The sequence below is a fragment of the Chironomus tepperi genome, unplaced genomic scaffold, assembly GCF_022539635.2.
Source record: "Chironomus tepperi strain 1889 unplaced genomic scaffold, CSIRO-AGI_Ctep_v1 contig_196, whole genome shotgun sequence".
NCBI classification, from domain to species: Eukaryota; Metazoa; Arthropoda; class Insecta; order Diptera; family Chironomidae; genus Chironomus; species Chironomus tepperi.
Genome location: NW_027226318.1, coordinates 1,777,656 through 1,795,338, shown reverse-complemented (window position 1 = coordinate 1,795,338; position 17,683 = coordinate 1,777,656). Strand labels below are relative to the sequence as shown.

At 31.6% G+C, this 17,683-nt stretch overlaps 1 protein-coding gene across 2 annotated transcripts in view; it reads right to left on the bottom strand.

Moving 5' to 3' along the window:
* Positions 1-15,440, bottom strand: part of Sh (Potassium voltage-gated channel protein Shaker) — a 189,751-nt gene extending 174,311 nt beyond the window's left edge. For both annotated transcript variants that reach the window (XM_070639411.1, XM_070639412.1), the window contains exons 1-3: positions 15,365-15,440; positions 11,818-12,424; positions 11,313-11,442 (exon numbers count right to left, since the gene is read on the bottom strand). In XM_070639411.1, coding sequence (XP_070495512.1) covers positions 11,313-11,442; positions 11,818-11,833 — 146 coding nt within the window. In that variant the 5' untranslated portion in view covers positions 11,834-12,424; positions 15,365-15,440. The remainder of the gene's footprint in view (positions 1-11,312; positions 11,443-11,817; positions 12,425-15,364) is intronic.
* Positions 15,441-17,683: the final 2,243 nt, after the last annotated feature.

Below are 17,683 nucleotides of genomic sequence, written 5' to 3'. Positions count from 1 at the left end.
AATTAGATTGTAAATTGCTATCGTGTGAATTGTTTCTTTGTGCTTTCAATTACGACATGCAGGCCGGCATGTTTCTTGCTTGATGTCAGACAAAAATTAATCTAATTTTAACTCAGGATCTGAATTTTTTTCGCCATTTCTAAGTCGTGTGCCTTCCAGATAAGATAATACACTTGAGCAAATTGAGCTGGTTCCCTAAAATATACAAAAAATGCGCTTTCGTCACTCATTTCTCAGTAATTTTCTTACTTGTCAAGCATCAATTCTTCAATTTAGAGATACAAAAACTTCTCAAAAAAACTTAAAAGCTGCCATAAATGCATTAAAACGTCTCACATGAACTATTAAACGTGTGAAATCTCAAACTCCTTAAAATCTCAACACATCCTCTAAACTATCATCAAGTGCACAAAACTTTTCTAAAGAACAATATACCCTCCTTAGACAAAATAAAGTTATTCACTTAAATCTTTGAAAAACTCTCAAGAGGAACTCCATAAATGCATTTAAAAACTTTTAAGCTTCTCTCAAAAAAATTTAATTAATTTCTGCACAATTTCTCAATTTTTTTCATCTTCACCATAAAGTTGTACCTTATTTTCATCATAAAAAGTCTTTAATGATAAACAGCAACAACCCAAAAATGTTGATTAAAGTTCTAAGATGAATTGAATCTATAAAGCTATGGTGTTTGTAGATTTAACTACAAATGACTCAATTGAAAAATTTACCTTTGAGCTTCTTCTTGTTTTTGGGTTGAAAGTTTGTGGATCTTTAAGGGATTGAAATGCTTTTCTTATTATTATGAATGTTGGGTATGGTAAGAAATTATGTTAAGGTTAGGGACTTTCAAAAGTATTGTTTGTTCTGCACAAATTAAGCGATTTCCAATTATTTGTTTAATTTAATTGCTGTAGCTACAAATTTGTCACTAGACGCTATAAAAATGGGTCGAAAACAGCATTAATATTGGAATCAAGGCACCCATATGTCTTGCCGTCAATCCATCGATCTAACGGTACCCTAGCGACATAATGGTTTCCTAGCGACTAACTTGTAATGCCCAGGAATTGCGAATCATCCTAATAATCAAGGATCAATTCAGGAATGCATTCAGACTCTAGCACAAGCACATGATTAATTGGATAAGCTTTCGACCAAAAAAGCCATCAAAGCCATTATCAATCCAATGATGCAATGAACTGCAAAAAGTGTCATGTGGTCATTCTTTATTCATTCATACTCTTTCGTTATGCACTGCGGTTGTGGTTAGCGTAGGATGTCTGGAAAAATCTACGTAAAAATTCAAATTAAAGTTGAAAAAGTTATTCATGTCTGAATAAATTGCTTGGTTAAAAGTCATGATTTATATTAGCATGTGTGAGGAATAGTAGATTTAGTTTATGTGTTGATAATCAGGCTCGGAGTCAGTGAAAATTTCAGAAAATTAGAACAGCTGTTGAGAATGTCTACAATTAAAGCAAAACCTGTGCACTTGAAGTGCAATTAACAACCTCGTATTATTTCCTCATTCTTCCTTCATTCCTTGCTAAATACCCTTCAATCTTCCCTATGGAACAATTAATTCTATGAAAAACAATAAAGGCACTTAAAAGCTTTATTTGTATTAAACTTGCAAAAATCTTTCAGCTAGATCATGAATCTTTGTCAAAACTTTTAATTACTTTTTTCATACCTAATTGTAAACTTTATTTTCAGCACATTCTGCTGCTCATTGTATTATGGAAAATAAATGTCCATCATATCATAAACTTTCACGTTTTTATTACACAATTTATTATCACGGAGAATGGTTGTAGGCAGGGATTGAGGATGGAAAAGCTCTCAAAAAGCTTTCGAAATTTTGAAAGCTTTCCAAAATGTTCAAAAAAAATTTCCAGACTTCTTTGAGTTTTTAAAAAATTCAAAAGCTTTCAAAGCTTTCAAACTTTTTCAAAAAGCTCGCGAAATTCAAAAATATTTCAAAAATTCAAAAATGTCGATAATTTTCAAAAGCTTTAAAAAATCATAAAACCTCTCAAAATATTTAGTTATTTTGTAGCAAAAGCTTCACTTATTCAATTTTCACCCTTAATGCACCTTTACTAGCATTTCATTGCCACTTCGTAATCTCATTAAAAGCTTCTTTTAAAACCTCTTCTTCCTCCTTACTCAACCGTCATAAAAATATACAAAACTTTTTTTATGGCACATCTGATGACTGCTTGAATTGCGTTCAAGTTTTTAAACTGTTTGTTGAGGTAAATGAAATCTGTTCACGATGTTGAAAGATTTCAGCATAAAGGAGGTGTGGATGTTGGAGATGTATGGTTAGAATTAGTGATGGTTAACTCATTTTTAATTACCGATTATCATGAGCCATAAGGAGAAAGAAGACTAAAATGTATGAAAAAAGTTTTTCTTTTTTACTTCCTTTATGCTTATCATAAATATTTAAAAGTAGGTTAAAGCTAATGTTTTGTGGTGAAAACTGTAAACTTTTGGCATGTTCATGTTCTGAACTGAAAATTTTTTTGTAGAAGCTTTCTGTGTGAATTTTGTGGTTTTAAAAGGTAATAAAATTCTATGTTGTACACCTACCTTTTGGGAATCAATTAAGCAAAAGTGGAACTTAAGGATAAAAAAAACTAAATCCTTTTGGTTTAAAAGCTTTCAATTAGAGTGTTTTTGAAGGTAAATTAATTGTTTAACACTGTAACTTGAGGGAGATCATTTCAACAGAATCAGTGCGTTAATGAAAATTCAAGAGCTGCTTTTAGGGGTCGTTCATAAATGATGACTATTGAATATGAGAAATATCAAGCCATACTTGACAAAAATTGAAGTATTTATGTATTTTTAGATACTTTAACAGATTAATGTACTAAGTAGCTCGATTGACGTTGATCTGGCTACTCACTTCCTTCAATGGAGAAATCAGTGAGAGGGTCACGATTTGGATCGGACTGAATCGCTCAAAAAGGCTGGTTGTGATGAATAACAACACTATGTTATCATTTTTTATGAGACAGAACATAGCCGATAAGTTGCCATGTTGACGGCAGAACTCTGGAGAATTTAGACTTATGCTAAGCTCTGTAGAAACCTAACTTGTGTCATAACTCTGGAGAATAGAAAATCCGACAGCTCTGAGTGACACCAATATGCCAAAATCAAGTACAGCTACCCTAAAAGCATCATGACGTCTATTTTTGACCATTTTACAAGTTCAGAGAATAAGATCCATCTCAGCGTGTTGCTCGTAAACAACTCACAACCGAAAAGAAGTCCACAAAACATTTTCAAGGTATCTCCAATAAACATCATCTTAAATCAACAAATAAGAAGCTCTTTAAGGTCATTTTTCCCATCTAAAAGCAATAAAAACAGTTCAACAAAAATAATTGGATTCAATTCAATTTCAAGTTGAAGGTCTAGTTCCAAAAAAATATTCAACTGCTCAACAACAAGTACTTAACTGAGTGCTTCCTTTTGTAGTGAGAGAATTGCAACTTTCTATGTCTCGCATACAAATTTCCTTCTGTATTTATTTGGGTATTTAAATCTTAATAACATCTTCTTGCTGTTCTTCCGTTCAAAACATGTCAGTCGAGCTGAATCCTCTTTCTCTGTTTTCTTTCAAAACAATGGACATTAAAAACAAACTTTTGGCAGAGTCTGTTTATGATGAAATTTCTTTTCTATCCTTGAAAGCGACCGTCCACATTTATTGGACAAAAGAAGTATGGAAAAAGGCAAGCAGAAGGACATAAACACTTTTATATGCAAATTACAATCATTCACGCATAAAAACCTTTTTTTGTCTGTTTCCATTTCCTAATATCTACTTATTTGTCCTACGAATATACACTTTACTGTGCCTGAATGTTTGTTGTTTCAGCAATTGTATGCTTTTTGGTCTTATTTTCTTTTGGAATGTTGTTATTATGGACCGTAATTAGAGCTTCCAAATGAAAAGTTTTGATATGAAATTTCGGATGTGTCAAATGGAATTGTTTTGGTCATTTTTAAGATAATATGGAAGGGGTTAGAGATTTATGGAGAATTCTTAAGGAGTGACTCTAAACTGAATATCTAGATTTAGGTGCGGTTTCTTGGAGAGTCTTAACTTGTGAAATTAGTAGCTGCTAAACATGTTCATACAGAAGTTCCTTTAAATAAGGTCTTTAAGACCTTGTAGGCGGCAAAAGTCATTAGAACTGCCACAGAATTCATGAAAGGAAACTGTTGACAGAGACAGTATTGCATTTGGTATTGAAAATTGACAAGCGAGTGCCAGTCGACTTCTGAGGGAGGCAATGGATCACAATTGATCTCAATAACGTCCACAAGCAAAGCATCTTTGAACGCATGAATCAAGAAAGTCAATGGAACTAGAAATTGAGTTCAAACCTCAAAACTGGAGCAAAACCCTTAATTTTTCCAAATTTCAACTTCCTTTCATCACAAAATTATGATTGACAAAAGCACTTATCCATAAATTCCAAACATACATCCCCCCATCTGGCACCAAACAGATAAAAATATTACTTCCACTCCATTAAATCCTCTTGCCTCTTTATCTCACCGAAAATTCATTTCACTTAATTTATTCAATAATGATGATGTGTAGGAATCGAACGATCATATAAACAGTTTCAAACCTCTCCTTGTAACATACATTTATAAACTGAACTTGTCATTTCACACTTTTTCAAATTGCCATTGATTATGTCAGCAACATTTTCGTTCTCTTCCTCATGGTTTCGTAACTCTTTCCAGTAGACTATCATACACAAAATATCTGTCTAAATATACACATATAATGCATGAAAATATTGTGGAAATGTAAAAAAAGTGCTTCTGTTTTTTGTAGCTCTGTGGGGCATCGAACGGTTCAATCATTCCTTTCATGTGGCATGTAGATAAAAATAAAAAAATCGAGAATCTCGTTTCGGACAAACTTTTTATTTTTATGAGCATTTAACATGCTCATGATTTTGAAACATAAAGCCGATTAAATATAGACAAAAGGCATTAAAAATGTTATTTTTCAATTACTTTACATTTACTTAATTAGCACAGATTTAAAAATAATCTCAGACATGTGAAAATGTTTATCTTTGTTTGTTTAATGCTTAAATATGACGAATAATGTTTATTTTAAACCTTTTGAGCCATTTTGTGTTTGCTTTTCAGAGGAGATTTATGGATAAGGTATGGGAATGTTTGGGATCATTCTGGAGATTGTTTAGTTATGATTTGTGACTTTATTGGGTAAAGAGCCTTTTAATGAAGTAATCAGCTTGAAAGAGATGAGATTAGGTTCGGAATAGGTGAGGAAACTCGATTGGACTTAATATAACATTCAAAATCTAGTTCTTAACCATTCCGGATAGTGACATACTTAAGCGTTGCTTCTAGGGCGACAGTATACATTAGAGCTAAGTACCAATTAATGAGAAATTTGGTTGTTTCCGCCAAATGACTGCCACTAGCTCTAGTCGCATCCTCTCCGTAGTGGCAATACTCTAATATTTGCGATTCAGGCCTGATTCAAAGAAAATCTTGGAAAAGCATTCAAAAATTCCCATTAACTGCACTGATGCCTTGCACACTTTCAACAACATCCATCAATACATCCACCTGTTAAGTACATCCGCTTATATTTTTCCTAGTAATTTAAAAGCTATAAAGTGCACAAAAAAATGTGCAAAAATCAGCAGATTGCAGAAATTTTTATAGTTTTAGCAAATTTATTATTGAAGTTCCTTGATTTATTCTACAGTCCATTTACTCTAAAAGAAACAGATGTTTTAGATAATTTGTAGAATATATTGATATTTTTAGCAATCAATATTTTCTTTAAATTGAATTTTTAAGTACAAAATCTGCAAAATCTCAAGTTATGATATGTTTTATTTTGCTTCTCAGAAGACATTGGATTTTATGGATCATATGTAAGTGGGAAGGTGAGTAAGGAATTTTTATGACTTTAAAATTTCGAGAAAATCGGATGTTTTTAAAAAGAGAAAGTCTGAAATTAATTGGAATTGAATGGTCTCAGACTGAGATGACTATGACTTAATAGCAGATTCAGCTTAAATTTGTGAACATGCTTGAGTCACGCTTGTCTGGTGTCGGATTAAGGATTGAATAATCGATTTGTGCTACTCGGATAAGGACAAGTACAGCAACCTTCAACATCCGATTCAACTCGACAAAAAATCACATCCATACATAAATTGAAAACCCACATCCAGCATATCTTTCAATATATCCAATGAAATATTTATTATGTGATCAATAAATTAATTTTAAGAGCAAACAAAAAGCTCCACATAATTATCGTAGCATAAAAAATTAATATTCATAAGCAGAACAACACATAAAATTAGCAATTAATGCCAAAATAAACATGAAACTTATCGTAATTCCATACAACAGTCTTTTTTTGTTTATTCTGTCAGATTTTTCATACTGCCTTTTATCTCTACAATTATTGATAATTCCTCTATAAAAAAACTTCGCGTAAAAACATCTGCAACTTATTCCTCGTCAGCAATAAAAGTCGTATTGCTATTGAATATGAATACCGAATATTAATATCTTATTTAATAAGAAGTGAGCCTACATATTAACAATTTGTGAATGTTGCATAAAATCCTCTCATCTGCTTTTCATTCATATGACGATAATGTTACGTACGAAAATGAAAAAAGACTCTTTTTTTGATGACTAAAGAAGATTTACGTACAGAAAATCAGACACAAAAAGAAAGAAAATAGAAAAGATCATAAAGAATACATTCATTTCTTTTTGGAATGTCTAATTTTAGGATAAATGATAAATAAATGTAGCATTGAGAAAGTTTGAAGGTGACGTGTGGAGGCGCATTTTACGATTGATACAGATGTGACTTGGCATGTTGAAAAAAATGTTGTTATGGAGGATTTTATTCAGACATTGATGATACTTTGATTAAGGTTATTGTGATGACGACGAGCGGAGCTAGATATTTCTTGGCAGTTTCCTTATTGTGCTTCTAGTATTGAATTATACAAGGTGATGTTACTTTGATATTCATGCATAATCAGATTCTGACTCAATTCTAAATAATTATTGACCGTCCAGAGGTCATTTAATCTAAACTCATATAAGCTTAGCCATTGGAGCTAAATAATAAAGAGATTCAAATTTTGAACTGTAACTTGTAATAAAATTCAATTTTTCGTCGTAAAAATGGGTCAAAGTCAGCAGTTGCGTAGTTGTTAGGGCAAACACACTTCTTGATGTTAACATAACAACGTAGTGGTCTTCTTCAGACTACATTTTGCTGCTTGGAAATGAAACATTTAAAGACATGTCTGTTATCTTACTGCGAAACACCAGGGCAGTGTCTCGACTACAAAGTCAACTTAAGACACAGAACAGTCATTAATTTAATACGAATACTTTTCCAAAAGAATAAAGTCATGATCTAGTTCAGTGGTTACACTTGGACTCTAAAATAATTTTGATGACAGATCTACTAATTTATTAAGAGACACGTGTAGTTTAACACCCTTCCGCACTAGTCAAGATACCCTAGCAATTCATTTCTAAATCATCTGATGTCTAACTGCGACATTACATACTTAATATATGATCTTGATAAATATCTATGATTTAAAATATTCCAGACATATGGGTCAGTAATACCACATACATATCCTGAATTATATGACTCATTTTCTTCTTAATCTTCCTTCATAAAGTCCCCCATAAATCACCAACAAACTTCCAAAAATCCAATAATTTATCATCAAAACTTCTTCCTTTTCTCTCTCTTTACAGTAAATCCTACCAAAATTATTATCTTACTCACTCATTGTAAATAACATAGGTGAACTAGTGCCAAAAATAAAACGTGAAGTATACACAAAAAAAAACTCATAAAAATATTTTGTTTCTTCTCACAAAAAGAAAAAAGGAACAAAAAGAAAATATTATTTTCTTATTTAGAAATTCATTGCCAATTCGATGTTATCTCACATTTCTCTATGCCTTTTTGTTATTGTTGATATATATTTTTTTCACACTACATTGTGTCTATGTCTATTTCGTCTGTTGTGGTTAATGAGTTTTAATGATTTGTGTGACACTTGATGTCAAAGAAACATAATAGTGAACATGATTTAAAGCTGTTTTCATTAGCGTAAATTTGTATACGAAAACCTCAAACATTTTGTGAGAGGATATAAAGAAGCAGGGAATATGTGAAAAATTCACCGCACGATTTTCTTCGACAGCACTTTTCTTTGTGAGAATTTTTTCTTTTGCTTTTTGATACAGTTATAGTGGTTTTATTGAGGAAAATAGGGGTATGGTGGATGTGTTGCCAGGTTGAGTGAATATTGGAATTATGTGTCATTGGCTTTAGCAGCATGCTTAATTCTTGGATATCAAAATAGGCCAAAAACAGCCTTCATAGTGCCTATCAAGGCAGCTCACATCATTTTGACGTCTTGCCGTCAATACGGTGACTTGTTGGTGTCCTAGCAACTTCATTGTGTTTTGGAGAAGTATCCTACAATGAACTCCTTAAGAAATCTGCAACAACCCCTTAACATCAGCTTCCTCAACTTAGCTAATCAAATACTCATCAAAGGATTCCCGATTCTTCTTCAATTTCTCTTCAAAACTTCACATACAAGCACTTCCATTCAACCCTCTTTACACAACTCAAGCTGTTCTCTCATTTGTAAACGATTATCTCCAGCTCCGAGTAGCACAGCGCTGTCGCTATGTCACCATATTAACGGCAAGATATGAATGTATCCTAACTATACCATGACGACTGCTTTTGACCCATTTTACTACAAAAGTATGGAATTTTCCATTTGGGAATTCAACTCTTTGTAAAGTCAACATTGAAGTTTAAGGAATTTAACTCTAAAAGCATGCGGTTGTAAAATATCACCAAGGATAAATGTTAGTAATGTAATTCATCATCAGTTATGTCATATTCAACAATATAAATTTTATAGTTTGAAAAGGTTGATGCATTCATAAATGTTTACGTTCTTAAGGGTTATTCATACAAGAACTTTCAATCTTCTTCCTTTTCAAAGTCAACAGACATGAAATCACTGCTAAAGTAAAATGTATGAAGCAAATTTTTTTTAGAATTGAATCAGAAAATTTCTTTCAATAAATCATTCTTGGCATTTCTTTCATATTCTCAAGGATCTTCTCCCTGCTTCTTACTTATTGCCTGCCATAAAACTTTAGCTCATGAACAAATACATGAACATATTTTTCGGAGGGTTAGGATATGTATATGAATATAAGATTTGTCTCATGTGGAAAATTTTCCTTCTTTCATGCTCCATGGCTGCATATTTTAGCGTCTTAAGGCATGAAGAAATATTTTTTTATGCCAGTAAAATATCAGCAGCAGTAACAGTAGCAAGATCGAAATTTATTTATGATATGGATGCTTCAAAGTTTCATTAAAAATGTGAAAAGATATATGTTGCTTTATATTTGCATTGCAGTCAGTTTCAAAAGTTGCTGTCTTTTTTTTCATCATCATCGCCACTGTCATGTACGAAAGAGAGCTCAAAACGAGTGAAAAAGGCGGAAATTGGAAGGAAGAAGCTTAAGTTCTTTATGCACCATTTCAATTTCATTGGATGCACAATCTTGAGAATACTTCTACCATAAAAATGATGCTAATTTGGCACGACATGATGCTTTCCTCATTTTCAAATGCAGATTTTTCTAAGGATTGAGTTTTTAGTTTTTGTTTGTGTACGGATGAGTGAGGTTGTGGATTCAGTTTGATCTTATTCATGAGTTTAAGAACTTAATTTAAAACTCTGATTTGGAATTTAAAAAATTCAAATTGAAAAGTTTTGGTTTGTAGCTTTTGGATGTTTTGTAGAAATTTTGAATGTTTTTCAGATGTTTTAAAAGAAGCTTTCAATGTTTTTGCCCATATTTCGGACATTTAAGAAGTTTTTTAAATGTTTTGATTCAATTTTTGACTGTTTTGAATGTTTTTACAGAAGTTATGAATGTTTTGCTATGAAAAACCAAAAAAGCTCATCAATCCACCAACTCAATAACAATCCAGCTTCCCAACTTGTTCAATTTCTCTTCAAGCTCCACTTCTTCAAACTACAAATCTATTCATTTCCCTTACACATTTTTCTAGAGCTGAACAATGATACAAGAAGCTCAACTTGAATAATAATTAAATGTTCAACATATAAGAAAATTAGCTGAGAAAGAAACATTTTTAAAATTGTTCATTTTTCAACATCGTAACAGCTTAAAGTATTCTCAGGACCGACAATTGTGCTCTTTTTAATGTCAGGCGAACGTAATTGCTTGCATTATGTGAAGAGCATGAATGCTAATAAAATAACAAGGAAGACAATAAATTTAATAAAAATATTTATATTTTCAGTTTAGAAAATAATTTCGGAGCAGTATTCAGCATAAGTATATCTCTATGAAAATGACAACGCCATAAAAATTAAGGCATTGAAATATATTATCATAAATTCAAACATAAGTGGGTGGCATTAGAAGCTTTTAATGTATTTAAGAATAATTTTAATATTTGCATTTATTTCAGCAGCAGTTTAAGGTATTGGAAATGAATGAAGGTCTGGTTCAATGAAGGCATTTTAAAAGCTATTCAATTTTCAAAATGAATGTAAATTTTTCGATTGAATTTTATGGTAGGAGCTTGGATAGGAGCAAAAAATTTAAATTTATATTAGCAATTTTGGCTTTGACGGATTTACTTGCATAACTTTATGGCAATGAAATGTATGGAATGAAGTAATTTTGGAATGGAAATTGCGGAATAACATTGATTAAGAGATGAAGTCTGCTTTTATCTCAATTAGAGGAAGTCAGGTGGAATTCTATTGATTTAATTAAATATCTTCGATATCCGTTGCTGACGTTTGTCATTCAAAGGAGTTTGAGGGATATATGAGTAATAAAACATGTTTCATACCTTCTTAAAGGTAATTTCCTCCCATAAATACATAGGTATTAAAGTAATTCCACATTATGATCATCAGCCACATTCATAAACGACAAACTTTTCTTTTATTACTTCAACATTTCCTAACAATTCATTTCATGTACTCAATATATCATCTCAACGACCATACATCTATCTTATGGAACATTCATTCTTATTCAACAAACGTTATACCTAAACATTTCCTTATTCGTTTTTCTCTAGCATTCAACGGTAAGCATTATTATAATAGGATAAAAGGAAGTGGATGTTAAATTTGACTTACATGTTAAGAGTCCTCTCATTTGATCCGCTTTGACTAGTGGGATTCTCATGGCGTCGCTCTTTATGGGACACAATACCCATAAGTTTCATCCATGGATTGTTTCCTTGGGTTCCGTGGCCCATAGAGCCACCTGTAAATGAGAGAATGATAAAATATGGTTTTTATTAAGTATTTCTATTGTTGGAGGTGGAATTTTGGGGGATGTAGAGTTGGAGATTGTTGTGAGGTAGAGAAATTGTGTTTTCAGAATAAATTCGACTCAATTGAGTCAACTTAGAATCAATGCGATCATTTCTCGAGCGGAAATGATTGAAAATTGGACCGAAATCACCCGTCAAGGTACAATCAGGATCCTAAATGTTAGTTCAACAACGAAAGGGTGTCCTAGTGACTGCTTTGTGTACTGTTTGGATTTCAGACGTGATTTTATCTGTCCTGAGTAGATTAAGTCAATTTCAGAATCTCTCCAACCCACAATAACCTCCAACTCTGGTCATTAACTTACCTTGCCACATAGTCATGGTGCTGGCTTTATTTTTTCTACCGTTTATTGATTATAAAAATGCGATATTGTGTGACTTTCTTATTATAAATCTATTATAATTTGGTCCTTTTCCTTTAATTTTTTATTTTTCTTTTCTACTCGCTTTGTTCCGCTTCGTGTGTATTTTATGCAAATTAATTTAACCTTATTGGCATTTTTTCATCCTTCGTGGATGATTTCTTTTTTTTGCCTTGCCGCCTTATCTTTATTTTACTTTCAATCTCCCACCCTTCTTCTTTTGAATAATTCAATTAAATATTTTCTTTTCTTCTTTCTACGTCTATCCGATAAAGCTCAACGAACGGGTGGATTTGCTTTTGAATTTAAAACTTAAAAGAATTTCAGCCTTTTTTTTTTGCTTGGTTTTTGTGGCTGACTCGTAATTAAGCGACAGTGAATAAATTATGTTGTGTACGAAGAAGATCTATGCTTCTTATTTCTATTATTATTTTATTTATTATTATTTCTTGTTGGAACAAAAAAATGGAAGCGAAAGAAAATCTTTGAAGAATTTTTTTGCTTCCTTCTTTTCTTCTTTGAGTTATCGTACGTCCTCTGCTTGATAAGTCTGAAAATAGAAAAATGGAGATTTTCTTTAATGTCATTTGATTCTTATGTCCAATAAATTATGTTTAATTAGCATCTTTCCATCTCCGTCTCTCATTCTATGCTCTATAGAATTTCATGTCTTTTTAGTCTGAGCTTGATAATTTATTAATTCATTTGGGGATGGTTTGGATATTATGTGTGATGTTGTGGAAGATTGCAATCTTGGATATCAAGCTATTTTAAAACTAATCTGTCTACGATCTTTGATAAGAAGTTCTGTGTGGATGAGTGACAAGGCAACAGATTAAGAACGTTGGTTTGATTCTCTCCAGAGACTAATCATTGCTTTAGTGCATAATATCCTGCCAATATTTTAAAGATTTGATGTTTTTGGGCTTCCATTACATAGCTCCTTAATAAAATCTTTAGGAACCGGACAATTAAAATGTCAAACAGAGCTATAGGCTAGTCTTATGTAAATAAATTAATCGAATTTGGCTTTAGGCTTCATGAAAAGCACACATGTGTAACGCAATATCCAACGGACTCCCAAATCCTAAGATAACAGTAATTAAGGAAATCTTTGTGATTTATGGTTGATTTAGTTCTTTTGTTTGCTTTAATTAAGTTGCGTTTGTTGAAACTTTAAAGGAGAATTTGAAGATTATTTGAAAATTTAATTAAGATAATTATTTTAGATACATATTTGAAGATATTCATGATATGATCAAGTTTAATTGAGACAATATCTAGAAATTTAATGAATTAATTTAGTTGTGGTTCTGTTGACGATATGTATCTAATCTGGTTAATAGGGCTCCACATGACAGTCATTCGGAAGCCACACGGTTTATTATAGTGTAAAGTGGATTCATAAGGAATCCAAATGTATTTCATATAGATGTTCGCGATCACTTATTCGATTGGACGGACTATGATTTGTTGACCTTATGTCTAGTTTTAAACTTGATATTCTTAACAAGTTTGCAACTAGACATACACCTGACTAATATTAGGTCTACACAGTTTGTTTCACACGGGTTTGTGTCTCTTACATCAATATGTTTCCTACAGCTTGAATCATAAGACACACAAATGGCACATTATCTTGATTACCTCATCATCATTTCCTGCCTGATTTCCTTTCATTGTTCAATAAATTTAAACGTTTTCTTTCACAACACAACAATTGCATCAAAACTAAATTTCTATTTTTTTTTTCACAATAAAAGTTTGCTATGATTGAGAAATCAATTTGTGTTCAAAAATCGCCAATAAATTTTCATTTTCGATTTCTTCATTAAAGTAGACTATGATGTGAAATTTAATTGGCAACAAAAATGGCACAAAATGAAAAATTATGATTTCAAAACAGTTGAATTTAATGTCTATTATATGCAATGTTGCCAGTAGGATATAGACTAATTAATGATGAACTAGTCAAATAAAGACAAATTTGAATTGCATACTAGGATGCAGTTTTTATTGAATAATTCATTTCAGAAATTTATTTCCTGGCATCTATTGAGTCCCGTGACGGTTAATATAATAACGGTCAGGACAGTCCATGACTCTTTGATGCTTCAAACCATGGTGACATAGTGAATACATCACATCACTCGGGTCATGCTTTAAATTTCAAGAAAAAACTCGCAAAAAATTCAAGCACCACAAAAATTTGATTCATAGCAGCATAGCAACAAATTAGCATCATTACTACAGATTCAATAAATCAATTTTATTTCCTCCTCATTTATTATGATTTTCAGTTATTACCGTAGTCATTATAGAATTAAAATACCTATATTATTGATGACATTAATCAATAATTTATTGCTAAACAGTCAGCTTATGGCGCTTTTTAGTTAAATTTATAAATTTATTGCCGATTTCCCCATTTCATTGGTCAATAGCGCCACAATGAAAATGAAAATGTTAATCTGAATTTTATTGGAAAACTTTTATGGATTCGGGGTTGTTGTTTAGAATTTGTGTACAGTAAAGAATTTGATTAAGGTGCTTAACATGATTATTGCTGTCAAGAGTTTTCATAATTGTGTCATATTAGGTTAGTTTTGTTAGACATTTATGGTGATTTGTGAAGTTGTGGATAAAAATTTAGTTTTTTTGTAGATTAAATTGGTTGTGGTGGATTATTAGGTATCGGAAAGGGGTACGGAGGGGTAAGTAAATATGGATTCTGATTATTATAGAAGTCTACAACTGTAATTGTATCATTTGCACCAATAATGTTGAAGGATTATTTGTCTATTGTAGATTTATTCAAAAACATCCATCAAGTGACCCTCCTCAGTATTAAACTAGAACTGCCTTGAACTGATATCAAGTCGACAAAGAATTATCTCAAAGCTACACCTCAACTTTTTGGCCCCTAATGTCATCCAAAAAGTCAAATTCAATATGTGCTCCATCCATAAACAAAGCATTCCATCCTCCCACCATCACTTACCCTTGTTCATGATAATTCTTGCATAAAATTTACAAGAGATAATCTCTAATGTAAAATTCAAAATATTATTGTTACTTTTTTATGGTCCAAGATGATTTATTTACAGAACAACTGTCATTATGTGCCGACAATTAAGCGTAAAATTACGTCAGACATGAAAATTTTATAGAGCAGGGAATTTATTGCGACAAAAAATGCTTCATAGCAGTGGTGGGCAACTTTTTGTTTTGTGAGGGGCACATCACTTAAGGAAGAGAAGGGAAGAGTTGGGGAAGAGATGGGGAAGAGATGGAGGAAGAGATGGGGGAAGAGATGGGGGAAGAGATGGGGGAAGAGATGGGGTAGAGATTAGGGAAGAGATGGAGGGAAGAGAAGGGAAGTACCGCATCACGCAGGTGGCGCACCACTGCCTTAAAGCTTTAATTGTTCATTAAATTTACTTTTTTTATGCGCACATTAAAAAAAAAAGTTTAAAAATAAATTTCTTACCTTGTTAAAAACTTTTATTGTTGAAAATAAGAAATTCCATCGATAAAATTTGATTTTCTTCAATTTTCAATTTGCTTTATTAGGTAGTATTATGATGATGAGTATTATAAATATTATTATTTATTATTATGATACTTCAGCGAACACTCGTAAAATTTTATTCAAATTTTTTTTTATTATTTAAAATTTTAATTTTAATTATGTTTTTTTTTATTACTATTTATGGAGCAAAAATTGGAAAAAAATTCTTTTTTTATAAAAATTGAATTTTTATTGATAAAAAAAATTATTTTTTCATATTTTTTTGATGAAATTCGGAAAGAAACGAGATTATTGAATTTTTATTGCGATTCTCGATTCACAACCCTATAAGCCTAAAGTTATTAAATATGAAGAGTAATGGAAATTATTGAAGTAGATTCCTTTCTTTTTCAATTATCAAATTTTCTTCTTTTTGGTTTACTTCCGTTTTTTACTTCTTTTTTTAATTTATTTTCTATCCTATCTTCTTACTCCTACTTTGTGCCTTAGTTTGCACAAAACTATATATATGAAACAAATTGCTGTAATTTAGTACTCGTGAAGATTAAAAACGGAAATCATAAAAGTGCAGTCGAATCATTTTCTTCTACTTCTACAAAATATTATTTATGCTTCTTTTTTTTTACTCTCGTTCAGTATTAATCGCCTGACTCAAGTTTTTTCCTCATCATTCCACACTACTGAAGTCATTGTCAGTTGATTTCTGCTGTAATCCACTCTGCAAATAATGAAGAAAGATAAAAAAACGGAATGGAATCATTATTAAGTGTTATATCATCTTTGTATACATATTGTCATCGTTATCATGTTTGGATGGTGAATTTTTTGGTATAATTTATTCATAAAAATAGTGAAACTTGCTGACATCAACAACAGTCTTTCTTTTGGGAGAATTGTGTATATTGAAGAGTATATTGTGAATAATGAGAACTAGGAGCGTAGTTTTAACGAAAGCAGTGACAAATTAAGAAAGTTGACGCTCAGCTTACATCCCCCTTCCCCCAACCTTTTTGGGAAAAAAATCCAAAATTCTAAATTCTTGCGGTCTAAACGCAACAAAACCCTAGTATACGGAACACCCCTCCCCCTCCTCTTTTCCCTTAAAAAAGCAAGCATAATAAGTAAACGACTTTCTAGGAAATGTATGAAATTTTCATGTCGACGGGGTTTGACCCCAAACTGCATTTCTGTATCTCCTTAATTATCATATCTGTCAAACGCTCCTATCGAATCTCATCTAAAATCTACATAAAACTGATTATATCGCATACGATGAGATGCAATTCCAATTACCACCAACGCTGCCACTAATATCATTCGGATATACCAAAAGAACATGTTTGCGAACAGCATTATGGATGATAATAACTAATGATGATGCATCCCAAAAACAAACATCAAGAAGAATTCAACACAAAAATAATCTCGGATTATGACGATTATTTTCATATTTTTGTATCATTGTTTTATTGATATTGAGGATTATTGTACAATTGCTGTTGACGCTGAGCTTTTTGTATTGTTGATATGATCAAATAAGTCGGAAGCAACATTTAAATGATAATCGGAATCAATTACGTTGGTGGAAAGAATGCAGAAAAAGTTCAAACTTAATCGTATTAAATGGCTATGTTATGCATTAAATTCATATCCAGCAGAGATAATTATGATGCGGAACTGTTAGAGCAACAATGAAGAATCATTATGGTAATTTTTAAAATTAATCATTAATATGTCACATAAATCATAATGTAAATGACACTATCAAATTGGCAATAATTAACAGATGAAATATAGTTATTGTGGCAGTCACTGATCTATTAAAACAGATTAGTTGTGATTTCTATGAACATATTGTGTGGACTTGATTATCAAATGATTTATGGACAGATTTTTGGGATTTGAAGAACTGCAGATTTATGGCTGTCGAGAACAATGTCACTCGGGTTTGCCAATAGATGATGCCAATCATGTATACATATCCACAAGCTAAACATTATCCTTAATTGAACCCAATAAAAAAGTCAAAAATTTGCATATTAAAATTGTGTATCTCTATTCCCTGATTACTAGTCACCCCCTAACCCTCAACACAACAGCAGTTGAAGTGAGAATTCATGTTAGTGCAAACATCATAAAACAATAAAAAACATACATATTTTTTATTTATTTATATCCATTTCATTTTATATGAAAGCATTTATCAAAAGGTAGCAAAAAATACCAAAAATTTACCACGTACAACTAATAAATTTAATATTTTATTTACGTTGCATT